The sequence below is a fragment of the Hesperophylax consimilis genome, chromosome 29, assembly GCF_061612785.1.
Source record: "Hesperophylax consimilis isolate HC1 chromosome 29, BYU_Hcon_1.0, whole genome shotgun sequence".
Lineage (NCBI taxonomy): Eukaryota > Metazoa > Arthropoda > Insecta > Trichoptera > Limnephilidae > Hesperophylax > Hesperophylax consimilis.
The window spans coordinates 9,076,290-9,095,150 of NC_142864.1; the positions used below are offsets into that span (position 1 = coordinate 9,076,290).

General features: G+C 35.0%; 1 protein-coding gene across 1 annotated transcript in view; it reads right to left on the bottom strand.

Annotated features, from left to right (window-relative positions):
- The window catches only part of LOC149409854 (uncharacterized), a 357,579-nt gene that overhangs the window by 167,983 nt on the left and 170,735 nt on the right, over positions 1–18,861 (bottom strand). Inside the window, exons 4-5 of the mRNA XM_089649364.1 lie at positions 8,575–8,683; positions 8,175–8,272 (exon numbers count right to left, since the gene is read on the bottom strand). Of these exons, the coding sequence (XP_089505490.1) occupies positions 8,175–8,272; positions 8,575–8,683 (207 nt within the window). The remainder of the gene's footprint in view (positions 1–8,174; positions 8,273–8,574; positions 8,684–18,861) is intronic.

Here is an 18,861-nt window from a genome sequence, read left to right on the forward strand (position 1 = left end):
CGTTGTTGAAGCGTGTATCGTTCCAATTTTATTAATGGCGTAGTTTCTACTTGTCAAATGTCAAAAAATGACAGCTTCAAAAGTAATATCTACCGAAATAGCGGGCTATTCAAAATAACACCTCTTATTGGAAAACCCTATACTACAACAAAATACCCCTACCCTATTTTACCACCCCGAATACAGAAGGAAAAAATTTGATATCTTGATGAAATTTTATTTATTTATTTATTTTACGGTTATTAAAGCTTTTAGATATATATATAGATTATAACATTATTTACGTATGGGGACTCACCATCATTTAACATTTAACACAGTGAAATTTGAGACGATGAACTTTCGGGACGTCCAAAAACTGCAACTACTGACGATAACATTGCTAAACTTCACCAATTAGTGTTAGACGACCGACGAATTAAGGTAAAAGAGATAGCAGAGGTTATGAAAATGTCCAAAGAACGTGTCTGTCACATATTAAATCAAGATTTAGACATGAGAAAGCTGTCCGCGCGTTGGGTGCTGCGTTTGCTTACGTTAGACCAAAAACGTGTTCGAATGAACATTTCCAGCGCTCTATTAATTACTGTAGATGAAACTTGGATAAACCATTATACGCCCGAAACAAAAATACAGTCAAAACAGTGCAAAGGGCTCCAAAAAAGCAAAAACTATTTCCTCGGCTGGGAAAGTCATGGCGACTGTTTTTTGGGATAGTCATAGAGTTATCTTAATTGATTATCTTCAAAAAGGAAAAAATATTACAGGAGCATACTATGCATCATTACTTGACAAACTGAAGGCAGAAATTGCGGAAAAACGGCCACATTTGCAGGCCTGTTTCACCAAGACAACGCGCCGTCTCACACCTCAGCGGTTGCCATGGCAAAAATCCACGAATTACGGTTTGAACTGCTTGACCATCCGCCTTACTCACCAGATCTAGCCACAAGCGACTTCTTTTTGTTCCCTAAACTAAAAACTGCGCTTGGAGGACAGAGATTTTCGTCAAATGAGGAGGCAATCACCTTTGTGAACAATTATTTTGCAGAGAAAAACGCCGAGTACTATTTGGACGGGTTAGAGAGATGGGAGCATGGCTTGGAGAAGTGAGTAGAGTTACAAGGAGACTTTGTATAAAAATAAATAAAAAACTTAAGAAAAAAACTCTTGTTTCTTGTGGCTTTGAATTTTATACAAATCTACAATTTTAATCCGATATTGATGAAATTTCGCACAATTGTTATTAGGTATAAACTTCAAGTTTCATAGTTTATCGCTGTACCACCCCAAGAAAGAGACTGGCTCTTCTGAATGGTATTATTTAAAACCCGGGCAATTTCGGGCGCTACATCACAAAACTTTGCGATTTCTTTCACTAAACGATGTGTCCATTATTTATGGTCTGGCGTGAAACGTAAAATAAATACTAAAATAGTTTTTTATGTCCACTACGGGGTACGTATTTATTATGCCCGAACTATTCCTGCTCCGGTTTTATTACGTCTTTTTCCGGTTTTATTAAAAGTGCGCTCGTAAACTTGTAACGTATCGTTGTGAAAAATCTCCGACGGTCAAAATGAACGCGACCATTTTATTCGCGCGTTAGATGGTAAAAAAACGTGGTATCTTTTTTTTATTTATGTCATAAAAACGTACCTTGTAATAATGGCACAAACGGGTCGCACAGACCCTGGAGGGATGGGACGCCTAAGGGACCCAAGACGTTTTTAACCGTTCGATGGTGTACATACGAGTACGGTAGATCCGACTGATCCTAGATGGATTACACATGCCGTGGACACAAAGGACACAATACGGTTTTAATCCTTTAATGGTATATATAGGCGTAGGATAGGTCTTACAGACCTTGAGCCAAGACGTATTCAACCCTTCAGTTGAATACGTCTTGGCTCAAATACGATTACGGTAGGTCCGAGAGACCCTGGAGGAATGACACAAACGGAGAATTCCGCATGCCTAAGGGATCGATGACGTGTTTATCCCTTCAATAAGATACAATTAGTAGGGTAAGCCTTCAATGAGATACAATTAGTGGGGTAAGCCTTCAATTGAATACATAGTAGGGTAGGTCTGACAGACCCTGGACGGATGACACTTGCAGCGGGCCTAAGGGACCCAAGACGTGATTAACCCTTCAACGGAATACACAGAGGAGGGTAGGTCTGATAAACCCTGGAGGGGTAACATATGCTGTAAGGAACACAAGACGTTTGTAACCCTTCAATGGTATACACAAGAGTGGGATCGATACGACAAATCCTGGAGGGATGACACATGCCGCGGGAAAAAAGGACAAAAATATTCTGGGGAAATTTTTCAAATTTTGTACAAACATTCTGTAAAAGCCCCGATGGACGTAAAATCAAACAAATAAATAAATATGTAAACAAAAGTTCGCGGAGCTTACGAAGGCAATGGATTGTATATTATCGACACATTCGTACAAGAGGTTGGGAGAAGGTTAAGTTGGCTTTTTGGAAAGGAATATGAAAAGTTTCGAGTTTTTTTAGTAGAAGATGATCGGTTTTATTTTGATTGTGGCCAAGAAACAAATCAAAAATCTGATATAATTTACGTCACGATGTTCATGTACAGTGGGGTATTTCATAGAATTTAAACAATTCATCAAATTTAGAAGTAAATATTTTAAAGTTCTCTGGAAGTTTAATTCAATATATGTATATATTCAATATATTTTCAGAGAAGCAACTGGCATATAATGATAAACAAACAGAACTTGAATATAAATTTCACTCCGGCAAATACCAGAATATCCCTTGGACAAATGAGTTTTTTCTTATCAAGCTCCGTTGCTTTATAATATACTTAATATAAAAACTAAAGGTTCGTTAAATCTATTCAAGAAAATGGTCCAAAATTCCATACTAGTTGAGAGTGGTGATTTTGGATTACCATGTTTGGATTCTGTCATAATCTATGCATGTATTATGTTCTGTACTTATTTGATTAAATATAATTGTAAAGCTGTTCATCTCGACACACGGATTTCCTAGTGAGATGAGCAGTGGAGGAATACAGGCCAGTTCTAGTTTTGATAATCTTACCTGATTCTTATACCAACGCGGCAACCTTAGAATTCGCCAAATTCCTCGATTGCATATAATTTATTTATGGGTGCCTGATTATTACAACAAACGCGGCAACCTTCGAATTCGCCATATTTATCGATTACGTATCATTTGTTTATGGGTGCGTGATTATTACAACAAACGCGACAACCTTCAAATTGGCCAGATTCCTCAATTAAATTTCGTTTATTTATGGGTGTGTGATTGTGACAACAAACGCGGCAACCCAAAGAATTCGCCACATTCTTCGATTACACATCATTTGTTGATTCTTGTTATGAAATATTATTTCATAAACTCAAGTAGGCTCAGGTAGGCTAATTTCGATAGGGTAATAAATTAATTATGATTCTTAACAGGCAACACAGAGATGAGCGGTTTGTAGAAAGGGGGGCCGTTTCCGGCACTCTTGATATAGATCCGGCGGGACCCCGGTTCGATAACGACTGTCGCAGACTTTATTAATTTAAAAACCGGATTACGGAATGTAATTACAGTCAATCGTGAATCGATAGATTTTTACCCTGATGGGTTTGTTATTTTAAATATCCAACATGATATTGGAGTTATCGAGAAAGTGCGTGTTTCACATTTTAAAGCCATAACGGCGACATTTTGATCAGCATGTCGGTAGATCGAGATCGACAATTAATCGGAACCATCTCTGGGTTGACCGTGCTCGCGGATATAAATCCATCATCCTGGGCATTGTACAGGCATGTTATTAATATTCTGGGCCGAGCCTTAGTTAATCTCGCCGAGCAAATCTTTGGGCGGATGTCGATTGGTGCCTAACACACGAGAGGGCCAGCGCGCAGCAGCAGAATATTCCGAAGGAGGGATGAGAGGCAGCCGACTTGCATCGGATCGCATGGATGCATTCCTCACCGTCATGGATTTCCCATCTTCAAGAATACCTAGCCTAGTTTAGATAGTCAGAGTAGCTCATAACACGGTCGATCTCGGGTGAGTGTCTTAATTAAAATATTGGTATGATCAGACATTTAAATATATAATCAGTGTGCAATTTAAACAATTAAACTGTTTTATTTAATCATCACATCAACCTGAGACACAATAGCATGATAGCGGTGCCCACCGCCCGAGAGGTAAGTTTCATGATCCGAAAGGAGTTGGTGACGCGTCAGACAGACATAGCATGATAGAAATATCATACTTTAGCGCTCTATTCATTAGAAAAGTTTGTCCGACGTGTCATTAACTATAAACCAGCATAGTATTCTGTTCATTAACAAATTTTTAAGTTTTTCGGCAAGAATAATTCAGCCTTACTCGCGTCAACCCTCGAACTCGTAATATTATTCGATTACACATCATTTTTTGATTCTGTTCATTAACAAATTTTTAAGTTTTTCAGCAAAAATAATTCAGCCATACTTATTGCAAGCGAAGTAATTAAAACACTTGCTTTTATTCAAGCCCTTACTTTTTCATACTCCTACAGTTTCAAAAATAATTAAAAACTTTTATATCGACTACCGTCGAAGTTATTGAGAAAGTTTTTCCTGTCAGCTATGAAATTCTTAAAATTGGAATTCTGCCTTTGAAAAGCTCGTCCTTGTGACCACCCACCAAAAATGATATGGCATTGGTGAAACTGATTGGTGATATACTGTTCTAGTTTGGCTAGGTAATCCTGTGGTGATAGCAGGCGCAGTTTATACGTGAATATTACAAGATATCACATCACTGTTTACAACACAATATTACAATTCAAAATAAAAGGTCAATCAACTTCGTAGTTTATAACAAAACTAGCTGAATTATACCCGGTGTTGATGGGTACCGTCCACGTATCATCGTTGACTTTTCGGACCTTACTTTACGATTTTTTTCTATCGAGGGAATTTCATACAATTAATTATTCGGTATAACAAATGTATAGATATTATTGTAGCGTCGAGAAAAATCTAGATTAACTAATTAATAATAAACCGCTCGACCTACTTAGTACCTACTCCCGAATTATGTACCTGCAGTCCAAATCGCATCGTAAACAGAGCAACCTACGTACTTCAAGCACCTACTTGTCTATCGACGACAATAACATCGCAAGTCCGTCTTTCACATTACGAGAACTCGCCAGAAGGTTCGAGTCTACAGCCTATGCATAATTGCCGCGCTGTCGAAGGTTCCTGAAACATACAGTCTGTGCGAGTGCCTAGGATTTAGTTACCACCCATCTACCTACTGCTGCCGTTGGCCTTGTCAGTCAGTCAGTCATCTAACAGCCGTCAGTTAAATCAACGAGTGATCACCCGCGCTCTTCTTACTAGCGCGAAGGACAACGTACCCGGCTTCGCCCGTACCACCATGGACTCCATCGGGACATCATCATAGCGCCTTGTCCAGATCGCCGTTCCTGGCAAGCGCTACTCGGATTACAAGCGCCCTGGTTCCAGTGTCTCTGACCAGCGCTTCTTCCACGCCATCATGACCACCACGAGGACACGCAGCATCCTCACTGGTCTACGCCGCTCCCGTTCAATCGCCTACAAGGTCTGCCGCACCTTCGGCCTTCCGTCAGCACATGTCTGACCATCATCGAGTCCCGGTCACCAGCGCCCAGCGTCGACTCACTGACCCGCGCTTGACCACCACACCATCGCAGCAACCTGAGTATTCTACATCTGTCCTACATCATCTCCTCGTCACGGCAACTGACTCAATAAACACTGTGACCTTCACGACACCGCCTTTTATTCCGTGCCTTACCACCTGATCCCCAAACAATCTTAAAAAATAACACATATTTTGTTTAACCAAAAAACTTAAAGAGTTAACGAGGAACTTGTTATAAATCGATAGAAATTGGGTAGGCGGAGGCTAACAGCGGCTATCGGTTTGTGGACACTATCTGTTCAAGGCGTAGTGACACCTGTCCAAAAGGAATGCTTTCAGTGATGATTCAAATTGGAGCACATCGTGCATCTGTTGATTAGATCAGATAGACAGAGCAACATTTTCGTTTCTGTAAACGATTTGTAGCTTTGTTCTTCGATTGGAATTTCAGAATTCGTAAAACTTCTACTAGAATTTGGTCGATAATAATAATAATAATTTTTGGATTTCCAAAGGAATGCTTCCAGTGAATCTGAAATATCTTTTTATAACAAAACTAGCTGAAGTATATCCGGTGTTGATGGGTACCGTCCACGTACCATCGTTGACTTTTCCGTAGACCTTTTTAAGAATTACAATTCCATCGTACATTATTATGACGTATCTCATAAAGTTTAGGCAGCGTTATCAATGTAAGCGCCCGAAAATATTTATTTTACGACTTGATAACAAAACGTTTAGAAGAAAAAAGCTCAAAAACCGACAGACGCGAATATATACTTTGTTTAATACTATTTAGATTAGATTAGATTAGAGATAGCACAATTATAATCAACTACGTTCAATGAAATAATAATACTTATAAGGAGGATTTAAAAATCGTTTGTTTAATCGATCCAAGACTTGGTGTCCATATTTAATGAAAAAAGAAACAAGTTTCAATTTAATCAAATACAACTTCTAAATAATAATTGCAAAAATTCAGCTTCTAAGTTATTGCGAACATAAAACATAAATAGATTAGCGATCTGAAGGTTTCTGTCGAAAAATGTGGAGGTACTGAACATTCTTTGGACAAAGAAAAAAGTTTCTAAGAAAACGTAGAACAATTTGCCAAGAAAATGTTTGTTATTAGTTATAACTCTTGCGAGTGGATAAGTTAATGTTTATTTAAGCCATAGAAAACCTACGGTGATGGTAAATTATTCCAAGTACAGAGGCACCTGTTGTATCAAACGAAACCTTACCCATTAATGAAAACTTTTAAAAAATCCATCGCAAAAATTATAATTTTTTTGGTTTCTTTTGTGTACACAAGAAGCCTCCGCCTACCCAATTTCTATCGATTTATAACAAGTTCCTCGTTAACTCTTTAAGTTTTTAGTTAAAAAAAATATGTGTTATTTTTTAAGATAAAAATTATACATTAAATATGATTTAAGATTTTCACGGCCAAAAGTATTTTTGTTATTTGTTTTTGGGGTGTAATGCCGTGTTGCGATGTGTCACACATCTGCCCTGATGATGGACACTGCAATGCTGTCCGAAACGTTGGCTAAAGAAGGAGTTAGCGCAACACGGCATAACACCCCAAAAACAAATAACAAAAATATCTATACATTTGTTATATCGAACAGTTAATTGTATGAAATTCACTCGATAGAAAAAAAATCGCAAAGTAAGGTCCGAAAATTATTAAAAACACGGTTTGTTCTGTTATTTAATATGCTATAGGCATATAGACACTTAATTAACAGTGTATCTTTAATTGCAACTAAAGCATTTTTCGATAGATTTTTGATCTATTCCAAACGAGTTGTGTTTTATTCAAAAACATATACCTATTTCCAACACAAAAATGTAACAAAACTTTTGCTCAACATCATTATAGCCCAGCTACACTACTCGCGAAGTTGATCGAAGTTGACCGAATACGATAGTGTGGGCACGAACCTCGCTTCGCTTCGGGCAACTTCGCTTCGCTTCGCCCGACTTCCGATTGTTGTCGGTAAATGCGCCCGAGTCAAAGGACTCGAAGCGTCACGGCATAAATAAACCAATCACTGACTGGTTGGACTGAGTTACTCGCGAAGTTGCACGAGTGTGTGGGCACGCACTTCGAACTTCGGCTAACTTTGTCGAGGACTTCGTCGAAGCGTCGAAGCGAGTAGTGTAGCGGCCGCTTTACATTAGGGAAAAAAATACTTCAACAGCCTACCTGAAAATTTCAGAACAATAGAAAACGATAAACACCTACTAAAAGCAATTAGAGAAATTCAATGTAATAATTTTAATATTCATAATTACAAACACAAAATATTCTTAATCTTGATGCTCACCACTCTTCTAGACACAAGCGCCAGCTTCTATAGAAGAGGAACATTAAAAAATCAAAAGCAGTGAAAATTAATTAATACTTTGTTGACCCCGGAATTACAACAATTATAATGTTCCATTAAAATGTATAATAAGTCCTACCTTCCGGATTGAGCAGGTACTCCACCTCCTGGTAGACGCAGAACACTTGTTCTTCGTGGGGATCCTTCTCCTTGCAGAGAGCTGTACAGTCTCGCCACCTAAAACAAGTTATATTGATTATGTTAGTTATTATGGATTGGCATAATGATAGCAAACTCTTGACAGAAAAGGGTGCCAGAAAAATAGGAAGCTTAAAGCTTGGAGCAGCTGACCTGCAGTCAGAAGTCTGTGGGTTCAATTTCTGTCGGCGGCATTTATTTTTCTCGATTAGATTTTTTCAATTTTATGGGTGTTTCAGGCGAATTTGCTTTTAAAAATGTGTTATCCTTTGTGTTGTGCCTAAGAACCTTGTTTTATAAACATTAGTTTATCATTAAAAATAATGAAAAGAAAAAGTTACCTGGTCATAGCCTCGACCTCCGTGGGATGCGAACCCAGCAGCGGCAGACAGTGGAGCCTTGTGCACAACGCGACCAAACACCGGCCGGCGACTGGGTCCAGTACGGTATCTGAAACAGCAAACAAGGAGATCACTAAACAAGTACTGGGGATCTATTACAATATTCCCATGATGCTCCTTCATCAATTCAATCCCCTGTACATGCCTAATCCACTTAACCCTTTAAGCTAATTTATTTATTACACGCCTTAATGGGCTTTTCTTTAAAAAGAGAAATACAAGCATTTTGTATCAGAGTAAACACTTAAAAATTAATACAATAAGGAAGAATGTAAATATAATGGCAAAAATGAATCCTCACGCATATAATTGAATTTAAAAGATTCAACAAAACAAAATAGTAGAAGCGGAGAAGTTATATGGGTACATAGGTCTATTTGTGTCTAGAAGAATAAAAGTGATAGAATATACAACATTTATACTGATTAGTTTTCAAATGAAATATATCACCCAGATCAGAATATTTGTTTCCGAGATTGTGAAGTCTCGGAATCGGAGAATTTTGGTAAGCTAGTGTCCTGGTGTTATTGAAGTAAAAAGTTAAGAAATTTCGGCATAATTTTTTGGGAACATGGATATTGATACATTGAAGTAATTCCGGAGAGTCAATTCTAAAATGTAGTATTCTTTATAACAGTATTAAATCTGTGCTTATTCTTCTTTCTGAAAGTGTCAATAGAGACATTTTATCGAAGAGGTGATTGTAATTTATGTTTTGTAAAGGAATATGCAATTTATAATTTATAAACCTTAGAAACTTCCGTTGAATCTTTTCAATGTTATCTGAATGAATATTGAAAAATGGAGACCATAACGTAGAGTTATACTCAAGTTGGCATCTGACAAGGGTTTTATATAACATAATAAATGTTCGTTCGCTTTTGGGAACAAATCAAATGGTATCATAGAAATCGTTATGTCTTCGTTATTGTTGTGGTTACAAATGTGATCTTAATGGTGTTAGAAAGAAAAACCACGACGCTTTATATTTAAATATAGAAGTTAAGCATAAAATAATCAAAATTTGCACCTTGATGATACAAAAGTTTCCGATTATTTTTATATGAAACGACAAAAAAGTGATGTGAGCCTTTTTTTTCATGGTCGCATTAAAAATTATAATTTTTTTTATTTTTACAATGTAATTTTTATTTATAATAATAAAAATTAATAGCTTATTTTATCACTTTTCAAAATTCGTTTTTAGTTTTCGGATACGTTCAAAAATATTCCATTTATTTGGTTTTTATTGCAAAGCGAAAATACTCCGATCTTCAATCAAAAAATGGTAGAGGTCTGAGTAAATATCGTCCGTTTCTTAAGACCCCGTATTCTGAATATATAACATAATTTCCTTAAGCATTATATGTATTGATTTCTTAAAAATATATCTATTTCTAAGATAAGATAATCTCTATTCAAATGCAGAGTTGAAAACGTTACTCTATTAAATTAGTTATTTTTTCTAATTAGTTATTCATTTTAAAAATTTCTCTTAAATTTTAACTTTTTTTGCTTTAACTGAGGTTAAAACATTCCTATCCAAAAACTTGAGTCAAAAATACTAGCTAACCCAACCCAACCTCGCCAAATACCGATCGGATAGGACCGACATTTATTTCGCATATTAACTGCAGTAATGTCATACGATTTGGAGGTAAATGCATATATGTCTGCGTGTGCGTGCGTGATTGAAATTTAAGAAATTAGAAATTAAACCAAACGTATTTATTAACCCTTTATAATACAGGGTTTTCCAATAAGAGGTGTTATTTTGAATAGCCCGCTATTTCGGTAGATGTTACTTTTAAAGCTGTTTTTTTTTTTAAATTTGACAAGTAAAAACTACGCCATTAATAAAAATGGAATGATACACGCTTTAACAACGCATTGAAATTATTAAAATTCACTTGAGTGAATAAAATGCAAATCGTCTTGAGTGATGAGGCCCATTTCCACCTCGGTGGCTTCGTCAACAAGCAAAATTGTCGCATCTGGGGCTCGGAAAACCCAAGAATTATTATTGAAAAGCCTCTTTATATTCAACGTGTTACTGTTTGGTGCGGTTTATTGTCCGGCGGAGTCATTGGACCTTACTTTTTTGTAAATGAGGTTGGAGCAACAGTTACGGTGAATAGATTGCGCTATCGAGAGATGATTAATGCTTTTTTATGGCCGGAATTGGATGGTATTGATCTGGACAACGTTTACTTTCAACAAAACGGCGCTACGTGCCACACAAGCAACGAAACCATTGATCTTTTACGATTGAATATCAAAATAACACCTCTTATTGGAAAACCCTGTATATAATGTTTCTAAAATGTGTTTGTCTATTATTAAATTTGTTAATTTTCATTGCGAGTTTATACTGACGAAGAAACCATTGTTTTTGAAACATGTAAACCCATTTTAATAAAGAGTAGTTTTAACAAAGTTATTTATTTTTATTTAAATCAAATAGATGTATTTAAAAACATAATCGTTCTGTTGTTTAACGTATTATTTAAGAAACCAAAGAAAACTTACTGATACTGAAATACTGGCGTATTATTCGTTTTCCAGTTAAAACTGGAGGCCTTCTATAATTTTTTACGATATTTTACACACTTTACAAATATAAGGCAAAAAAGTTCAGATAAACTGCTTTTTAGCAGTTTGTCTAAAGGGTTCTTTACATTATATATCTTATTATTGTGAGTTTACAGTTAAATTTTTACAATTATATGTATAACACAAAATATTAAAAAATTTACAGAAATATATCAAAAGAAAATTATGAAAAACATAAGTCACAATTTTTAAAGGCTTTTAGAATAAGACATCATTGTAAGCTAATACAAATTAATTCTTTCAGTAAGCCAAGTCTTTTTTAAGTTCACCAATTGTTTGTTTTGGGCACAGTATTTAATTTCAGCAGGTAACTTATCAATAACAACTGGGAATCATATAGTTTAACATTCTTTGTCCATATTTATTTGTAAGCTTAGGCACAATAAGTCATTCATTAAAGTTAAAACGAGTATTATGATTGTGTTCTAGCCTGTTTATAAAAAAGGAGTTATTTATGAGCTGAAATATAATTTTGTACCACAGAATTACTATCACTGAAAGAATTTTGAGACTCTGATAGAAGTATGGAATATTATGCTGTTCTTTGTATAAATTTTGCTTAGCTAATAATTTAACCAGTGAAGTTAACGAATGAATTGACAGAATTCCTAACAAAGCATCAGTTAAAAGCTAATGTTTTATGGAACACGGTTCATACAAAAATTGATATTGATATTTGGATCTGTCATTTATTTATTAACGGACATCGTCCAAATTATAACACGAATACAGTAAAATGAAAAATACAGGAGTAGACAAAGGTACATGAAAACAAAGACATATGGTAGATATAATATAAGAAAATAAAGTGACAAGTCGAATCAAGTCAAGAATACGCCGTGGGTCAGGACCACAGGACACTTATAATATTCCGTCACTTGTTTAGCGACTGGCAAAAATCATTTAGACTTATCCCAAAAAAGTTAAGGTTTTGACTTGAGTTGACCAGTCTACACATTCTGGACAATGGTGAATAATATCCATAATTTGTCGAATGATGGTTGAGGAAGAGCAGTTCATTAGTCTGTGAGAGTCTGTGCGAGGGGATATTGAAGGGAATGAGTTTCAGTAGAGTAGGTGAATCAATAATGATTTTGAAGAAGCAAATGAGGTCATTTCTTTCCCGACGGACTTCCAAAGGAGAGAGGTTAAAAGTTAGTTCAATTTCATCATATGAGTATTTGCCTTTTTCTAATCCTAGCCTCCCAGCAATCCCTCTTAAGAACCGATGTTGAACAGATTCAACAACATTCATGATATTTTCTAGGAAAATATCCTGTGTATTCTGAATGACTAATATTTTATCAGGAAATTGACATTCTTTCACTTCTTTAACAGGATTATTTTTTTCCGTTTTTAATTCAGATGTCGAGAAATTTTTGCTCTATTTTTTTTTTAGTCTTATTAAATGTTTTCGTTTTCCTTTTATAGCTACGTTTATCATTCGTATTTTAATAATCTCTATTCCGTTTCATCTCCGACAATCTTCTTTTTTTGAATGCTTATAACGTAGCCGTAATTATGTACATATGAAAATAATTGGATTCCACCACGAATTTTATCAGAATCAAAAATAGAAATATCTATTGGTTTTCTTGAAGAGTTTTAAAGAGAATTATTAACCTTATTATTATCTTCGTAAAAATCATTTCACTTGCAGACCATGAATCTCAGTTGCCGAACTGCTCTCAACTGGATCCAGTGGGTTATGTTGTGAGGCGATTGAGGAGAGGAAAGAGATGGGGAAGAGGAAGACGGGGAAGTACCTGCCCATTCAATCTGGTCCCCAAACACGGCTAAAGCCATTTCAACTGGCTACCGGCATCTGATTTTTCTCCTTCATATAATCTGGGTCTCTTCAAGACCCGCATTAATAAATAATTTCCTATTGCCCCTACCTAAACCCACATCACAACGCTGCCCAACTGGGTACTTGGAGAAAAATTATTCTATTAAAAAAGTGATAGCATGCCAACTTTCTGATAAAATAAAACATGTGTTTTTTTTCAAATAGATATCATAACGTAATATCAGTATGTCAATATCAATATCAATATTTGCATGAACACGAGTTCCGCCGTTCTCAGATGCCTGCAGTCACATTTTTAACAGGAAAATTGATAATTTGACCAGTGGAGAAGCAGTCAATTTAAAATTTAAAATTTAATTTAAAATTAGTGTGAATTAATTTTTAAAATACATATATGAATTAATTAATTTTTAATATGTATAATAGACAAAAGAGACACCTCTTGTCATTTTTGGATGGATTTTGCTATGCAGGTGAATGATAACCGATTACCGACACCTTTGAATTGATCAGATGGATTTATCCAGTTTGTATCATTTGTCAAAAGAGGTCTATTTAAGACAAAAATGATTGAAATATTTTTTTGTCACAATAATGTGCAGTGCTTATTATTTACAATATGCTGATTCATCATTAATAATTCTACTCTCTTGAGAGCTGGTGACACATTATAATCTCCTAGTGCGAACTCAAATATATTTTGTGCTGATTGAAAATCAAGGAGCAAAACTCAATTGCAAGTGCTATTTTCTGGTGAGTCTTTCTGTTCATATGTATTTTGGTGGCTGGGTTATAAGTTGTGTTCTCCTGCAGAGTGAATTCATTGATCAATCCTTTTTTTCATAGGGATTTAAAATATTCCCTGATGGTCTGTGCTATTTACACGCCAGATTATCACGAACCAGATTTAAAAACAATTAACAGTATTTCATATCAGTAGGTTTTTTTCTGTGTAGTGACATAGCCTCCTGCCAGACACTGTACTGACAGAGAGGCTCCTGTGTGGTGTCACATAAAACAAAAAAATAATAAATAAATAAAGAAACGTTTTAATTCACAATGTTGGTGATACACCAGAGAGTAAGTTTCAATTTAGAGTAATATGTACTTGTAATAGTTCATAGGTCTACAGGGAGTCGGAGCCAAGAATAAATAAAGAACGAGAGACTACTCATTTTCTGGTCTGTGGTTTCCCAAATCCTTTATGCGGGATTCCTTCGTATCCCGGAATATTCGAATATTTGAATAATTTAAATTTGTTATTTTTCTCAAAGGAAAAGTTCTCCGCCGCACCAAACAAATAAAGTGAGTATGCCCTTGCCCAGAAATCCGACAAGATAATATCACTGTTTGACATCAATATAATATTCAGCATTGGATGCCGCGGTTAGAAAATATGAAAAATGACTCAGATTTTCTCAATAAAACATCACTGTGAGAGAAATGATTTTAAATCTGCAAAAAAATCTTATTTTTCTAACCTAAAATTTTCCGAGCACGGTGCGCTGTTCATAGCCAGATCGATGTTGATAATCAGAATTCGAATGGATATGCTAGTAACTCTGGCGCATCTCTCTATGAGTTTACATTTCTAAACATCAGATTTTGGCGAAGCTTAATGCTAAATCACTATTTAGATTACTCTTTATAACGAATTGGTGTACATTAAGAATACCAAAAATATGCTTTAGATAAATTGAAGGTTTTCCTATCGTTTCGCTTGCGTAGAATACAAATAAAAAAATAAATTACTCAATAAAAATGTAAATGTACTACTACTACAATTTTTTTAATAGCTATGTATGAACTCGTAAAGGAAACAACTTTTAAAAAATCCAGTATTATAGCTTTGATTATCTGTGACAGTTTCACTTGATTAACTTTTTTGCTTTCTTGTAAAATTATTTACAAAATAAATAAAAACCAGTTTTGTGATAGAATCGAACGTTTCTAGACTCCGTCGGTCAAGCGATTTTAATGCCTATTACTTACAATATAAGATATACCAAGAATATACACATTTTTGGCTTGTAGCTTCCTCTTATGTAATTATTGTTATAATAATGGCCTCGTTAAATTAATGATACTATGAAATATAATTGATAAGTTTACAAAAATTGCGAAGTCTATTTATAAACTAATTCATTTGAATGTATTGATACATAATCACAATTATTGCCCTTAGGGGAGACATCTGTCGGATATTTCAATTACTAAATACAGATACAGGTGGCATTTCCGTTGGTTTGATTCTTGGCTAAAGTCGTAATAATTATAATACGTAAATACTAATAAATTGACGATTTCGAATTGTATTATTATCTTTAATACACATTAGCAGTCCGCATGTATTTTTCTATTAGTTTATTAGTAAAATTAATTAATTAAGACTATGGATCGTGTATATACGATTTCTTTCAATTTTAAGAGCTTAGTTAGTTCACACCCATTCATTAATAAGTCTTATTTATTTTTAATATCGAACAACATTATGTAAGAAATTGTGCATATTGACAATTTATCCCATAACTTGGAGACCGCGCTAAAACGGCGGCTTTTGTCTAATTACACTGGTCAACACATTTTTTGTCCCTTTAACGAAAGTAGCCAAATCTGACAGGAAATTTCACGCTGATTTCAGATATGTGATTAGTTTTTTTATATTACGTCAGGTTTTTATGGGTTTTAAGTTTTACTTAAATGTGTATTAATTCATTTTTATTCGTGAGTTATCATTGATTTTTTGATTTTTGACCATCCATTCCATTTGGTCATGCTACAAACATGAAAGAAAACTATGACAACATGAAGCTGCTGTTAACAAAAAATAAATTTGTAAAATACGAATGGAAAATATGTGGTGATCTAAAAATAATGAAGCTCCTACTAGGACTACAAGCGGGATACACAAAGTATTGTTGTTTTCTGTGCGAGTGGGACAGCAGAGACAGGAAAGACCAAGGACTGGCCTACTAGAAAGCACCTTAAACCTGGCACGAAGAATGTTCAACATGCTCCCTTAGTAAAATCTAAAGATATCTTACTTACACCCTTACACGTTAAATTGGGTTTGATGAATTTTTTTCAAAAGGCTTCTCTAAGGATGGAAATTGCATGATTTACTTAAAGCAAAAGTTTCGTAAGGTCAGCGACGCAAAAATTAAAGAAGGAATATTTGTGGGACCACAAATAAGGGAGGTCTTGAATGATCCGAATTTTATAACAGTGTTGAGACCAGTCGAGCTAGCCGCTTGGTCAGCCTTCAAGAATGTTGTCGAGAACTTTATTGGAAATCATTGAAGTGAAGACTATATCAGCATTGTGTCTGAAATGCTCATAGTCTATAAAAATATGGGATGTAACATGTCACTAAAAATACACTTCCTTCACTCTCATTTGAATTTTTTCCCCGAAAATATGGGAGATGTCAGTGACGAGCACGGCGAACGATTTTACCAGGACATTGCGGATATGGAAAAGTGATACCAAGGAAAGTGGAGTCCATCTATGATAGCAGACTATTGCTGGACCCTGCAGAGAGACTCTCAAAATACTCACAAGCGCAAATCAGGAGCAAAAAAAATTAATTTGAATTAGTTTTGAAATTTTGTTAAGTAAGTACCCGTCATACTATGGAAGAATTATGTAAAAAAACTTTGTTAAATAATAAAAAAAACTGACCTATTAAATTTTTTTTTGTTTCATTTCGTGTTTATGGATACTAAATACATATAAAAAAATTAGCTATGCTTAAGGGACAGCACTTAAAAAAATAAATGTCGACCAGTGTTACCTACTGTCGGAATCAATTATTCTGACCGTGCTTGCAAATATCGCTAACTGACCATAGATGACAGATTTCGTCAATATCGTATTGACGTAGTGCTTTATCGCTCGTCCGTGCTAGACCTCCAGGAGGTCTCTGAATATTCTCTCAGCACCTTGTTAGTATTTTGGGATGCTATTTGGAGGGTCTTTTAAAGAAAATGGAAGAGTCCTGGGTCTTAAATAAATCCACATTGTAGGGGAGTGGGAAAATATTAAAATCCGATCGAATGATACAATAACAGTTGAAGAATATGATGTGCCTTACTAAATAAAAACCATTTCACATTCGTTAAACGGTGTTTTTTTACACGTTAATTTTAGTTGTAAGTTTCTATATATGTTGTAACAAAGAGTTTTACCAATATTATTAATAACCTAAAAGGGAACTCATTGTTATAAGTGGGTAGAATATTGTGTGCAACAGTTAAATAAAACTCTAATATCATCTTTATCATTTATTATATAAAATGTAACCACTCATATTGCTCTAGAAAAATAATATTTAGCATGAGACTCGATATAATAGCATTATTACTCAAGGCGTGTCGAGTTAGAAATTAACCTCGATAGATGACATAAAATGCGAGTCCTGACAGTTGAATTAAAGAACAGAAATAAAGATGCCATAAAGAATTTACAGGGCGACAGCTCAGAATCATATTATTCTGAACAAATTTATATTAATTATGAAAGTAATCCCTAAAGATACTAATGAATAAATTTCAATGTCAATTTGGAAGGCATCTTACGTAAAATCCTAAGTCCGCCATGGCCAGGAAGCTCTCGCAACAACTGGCGGAACAAATTGAAACCATACACCGCGCTCTTCACATCGTAGCTCGCAAATCAAAACGGCAACTTGAGAATCCTGTCAGCCGCTTTCGGTAAGAACTAAATAGCAAGACTGTTACAATGTATATATATATGTCATTAATATAATAGTTATAGGCCTTAGTCGTAAGTCACTAGTATTAAGTCAGTAGTTCTAGTATTAACTATTTAAGGCGATGCCATACGTAGTAATGCAAAATAATGTGTTTTTGGTTTGAAAATTTGGTCGCCTAGAAATGTTTCAGATGATTTAATTAGATACTGCGAGTAGAATACATCTTGGCCTTTAAAATAATCGAGTATTTTTTACATAAGTCTTTTTATATAAGCCCAGAAAAAAATAATGTATAGGCCTATGAAAACTGCTTTAAAGTTCAAAATCTCCTACTTACGAACCCATTTTCGGTTATGATTTTATTGTATAATGTTGCAAATTAAAATGAATGGAAAAAATTAAATATTTATTTCTGAACATCTACAAAATAAAATAAAAGGCACTTTTTGGCCATGTTTTTTTCTTGCATAAATCAAAACAGCTGGATGGTGTTAAGCGGGAATTTAAACCTTACCGCCATCTACGTAAGGGTTGTTATTGATAGCGGCTCAATTTAAAATACTACACGACGTAGTGCATCGCCTTAAGAAATATATTTGTACAGCGTTCTTGAAGTGTGAGAAATGTGGAGATCCGCAAAGAGTGCAAGGCTGATGTAAGCGCAATGAGTAAGATCAAGAAAGGGACGCTTAGATGGTTTGGGCACGTAGAGCGAATGAGCGAAGATAGGAGTGTAAGGAGAATAAACGATGCAAATGTGAATGGTAGCAGAAGTTGGGGACGCCCGAGGAAGACATGGCACGACCAAGTAAATCAGATACTTGAGTCGGGCCATGTCAAGAGTCAGAATAATAGAAGAGTATTTATTTATTTATTTATTACACGCGCTAGTGGGTTTTTTTTTTTTAAATACAAGTTTTTTGTATCAGAGTAAACACTTAAAAATTAATACAATAAAGAAGAATGTAAACATAATGGCAAAAATGAATCCTCACGCATATAATTGAATTTAAAAGATTCAACAAAAAAAATAGTAGAAGCGGAGAAGTTATATGGGAACGTAGGTCTATTTGTGTCTAGAAGAATAAAA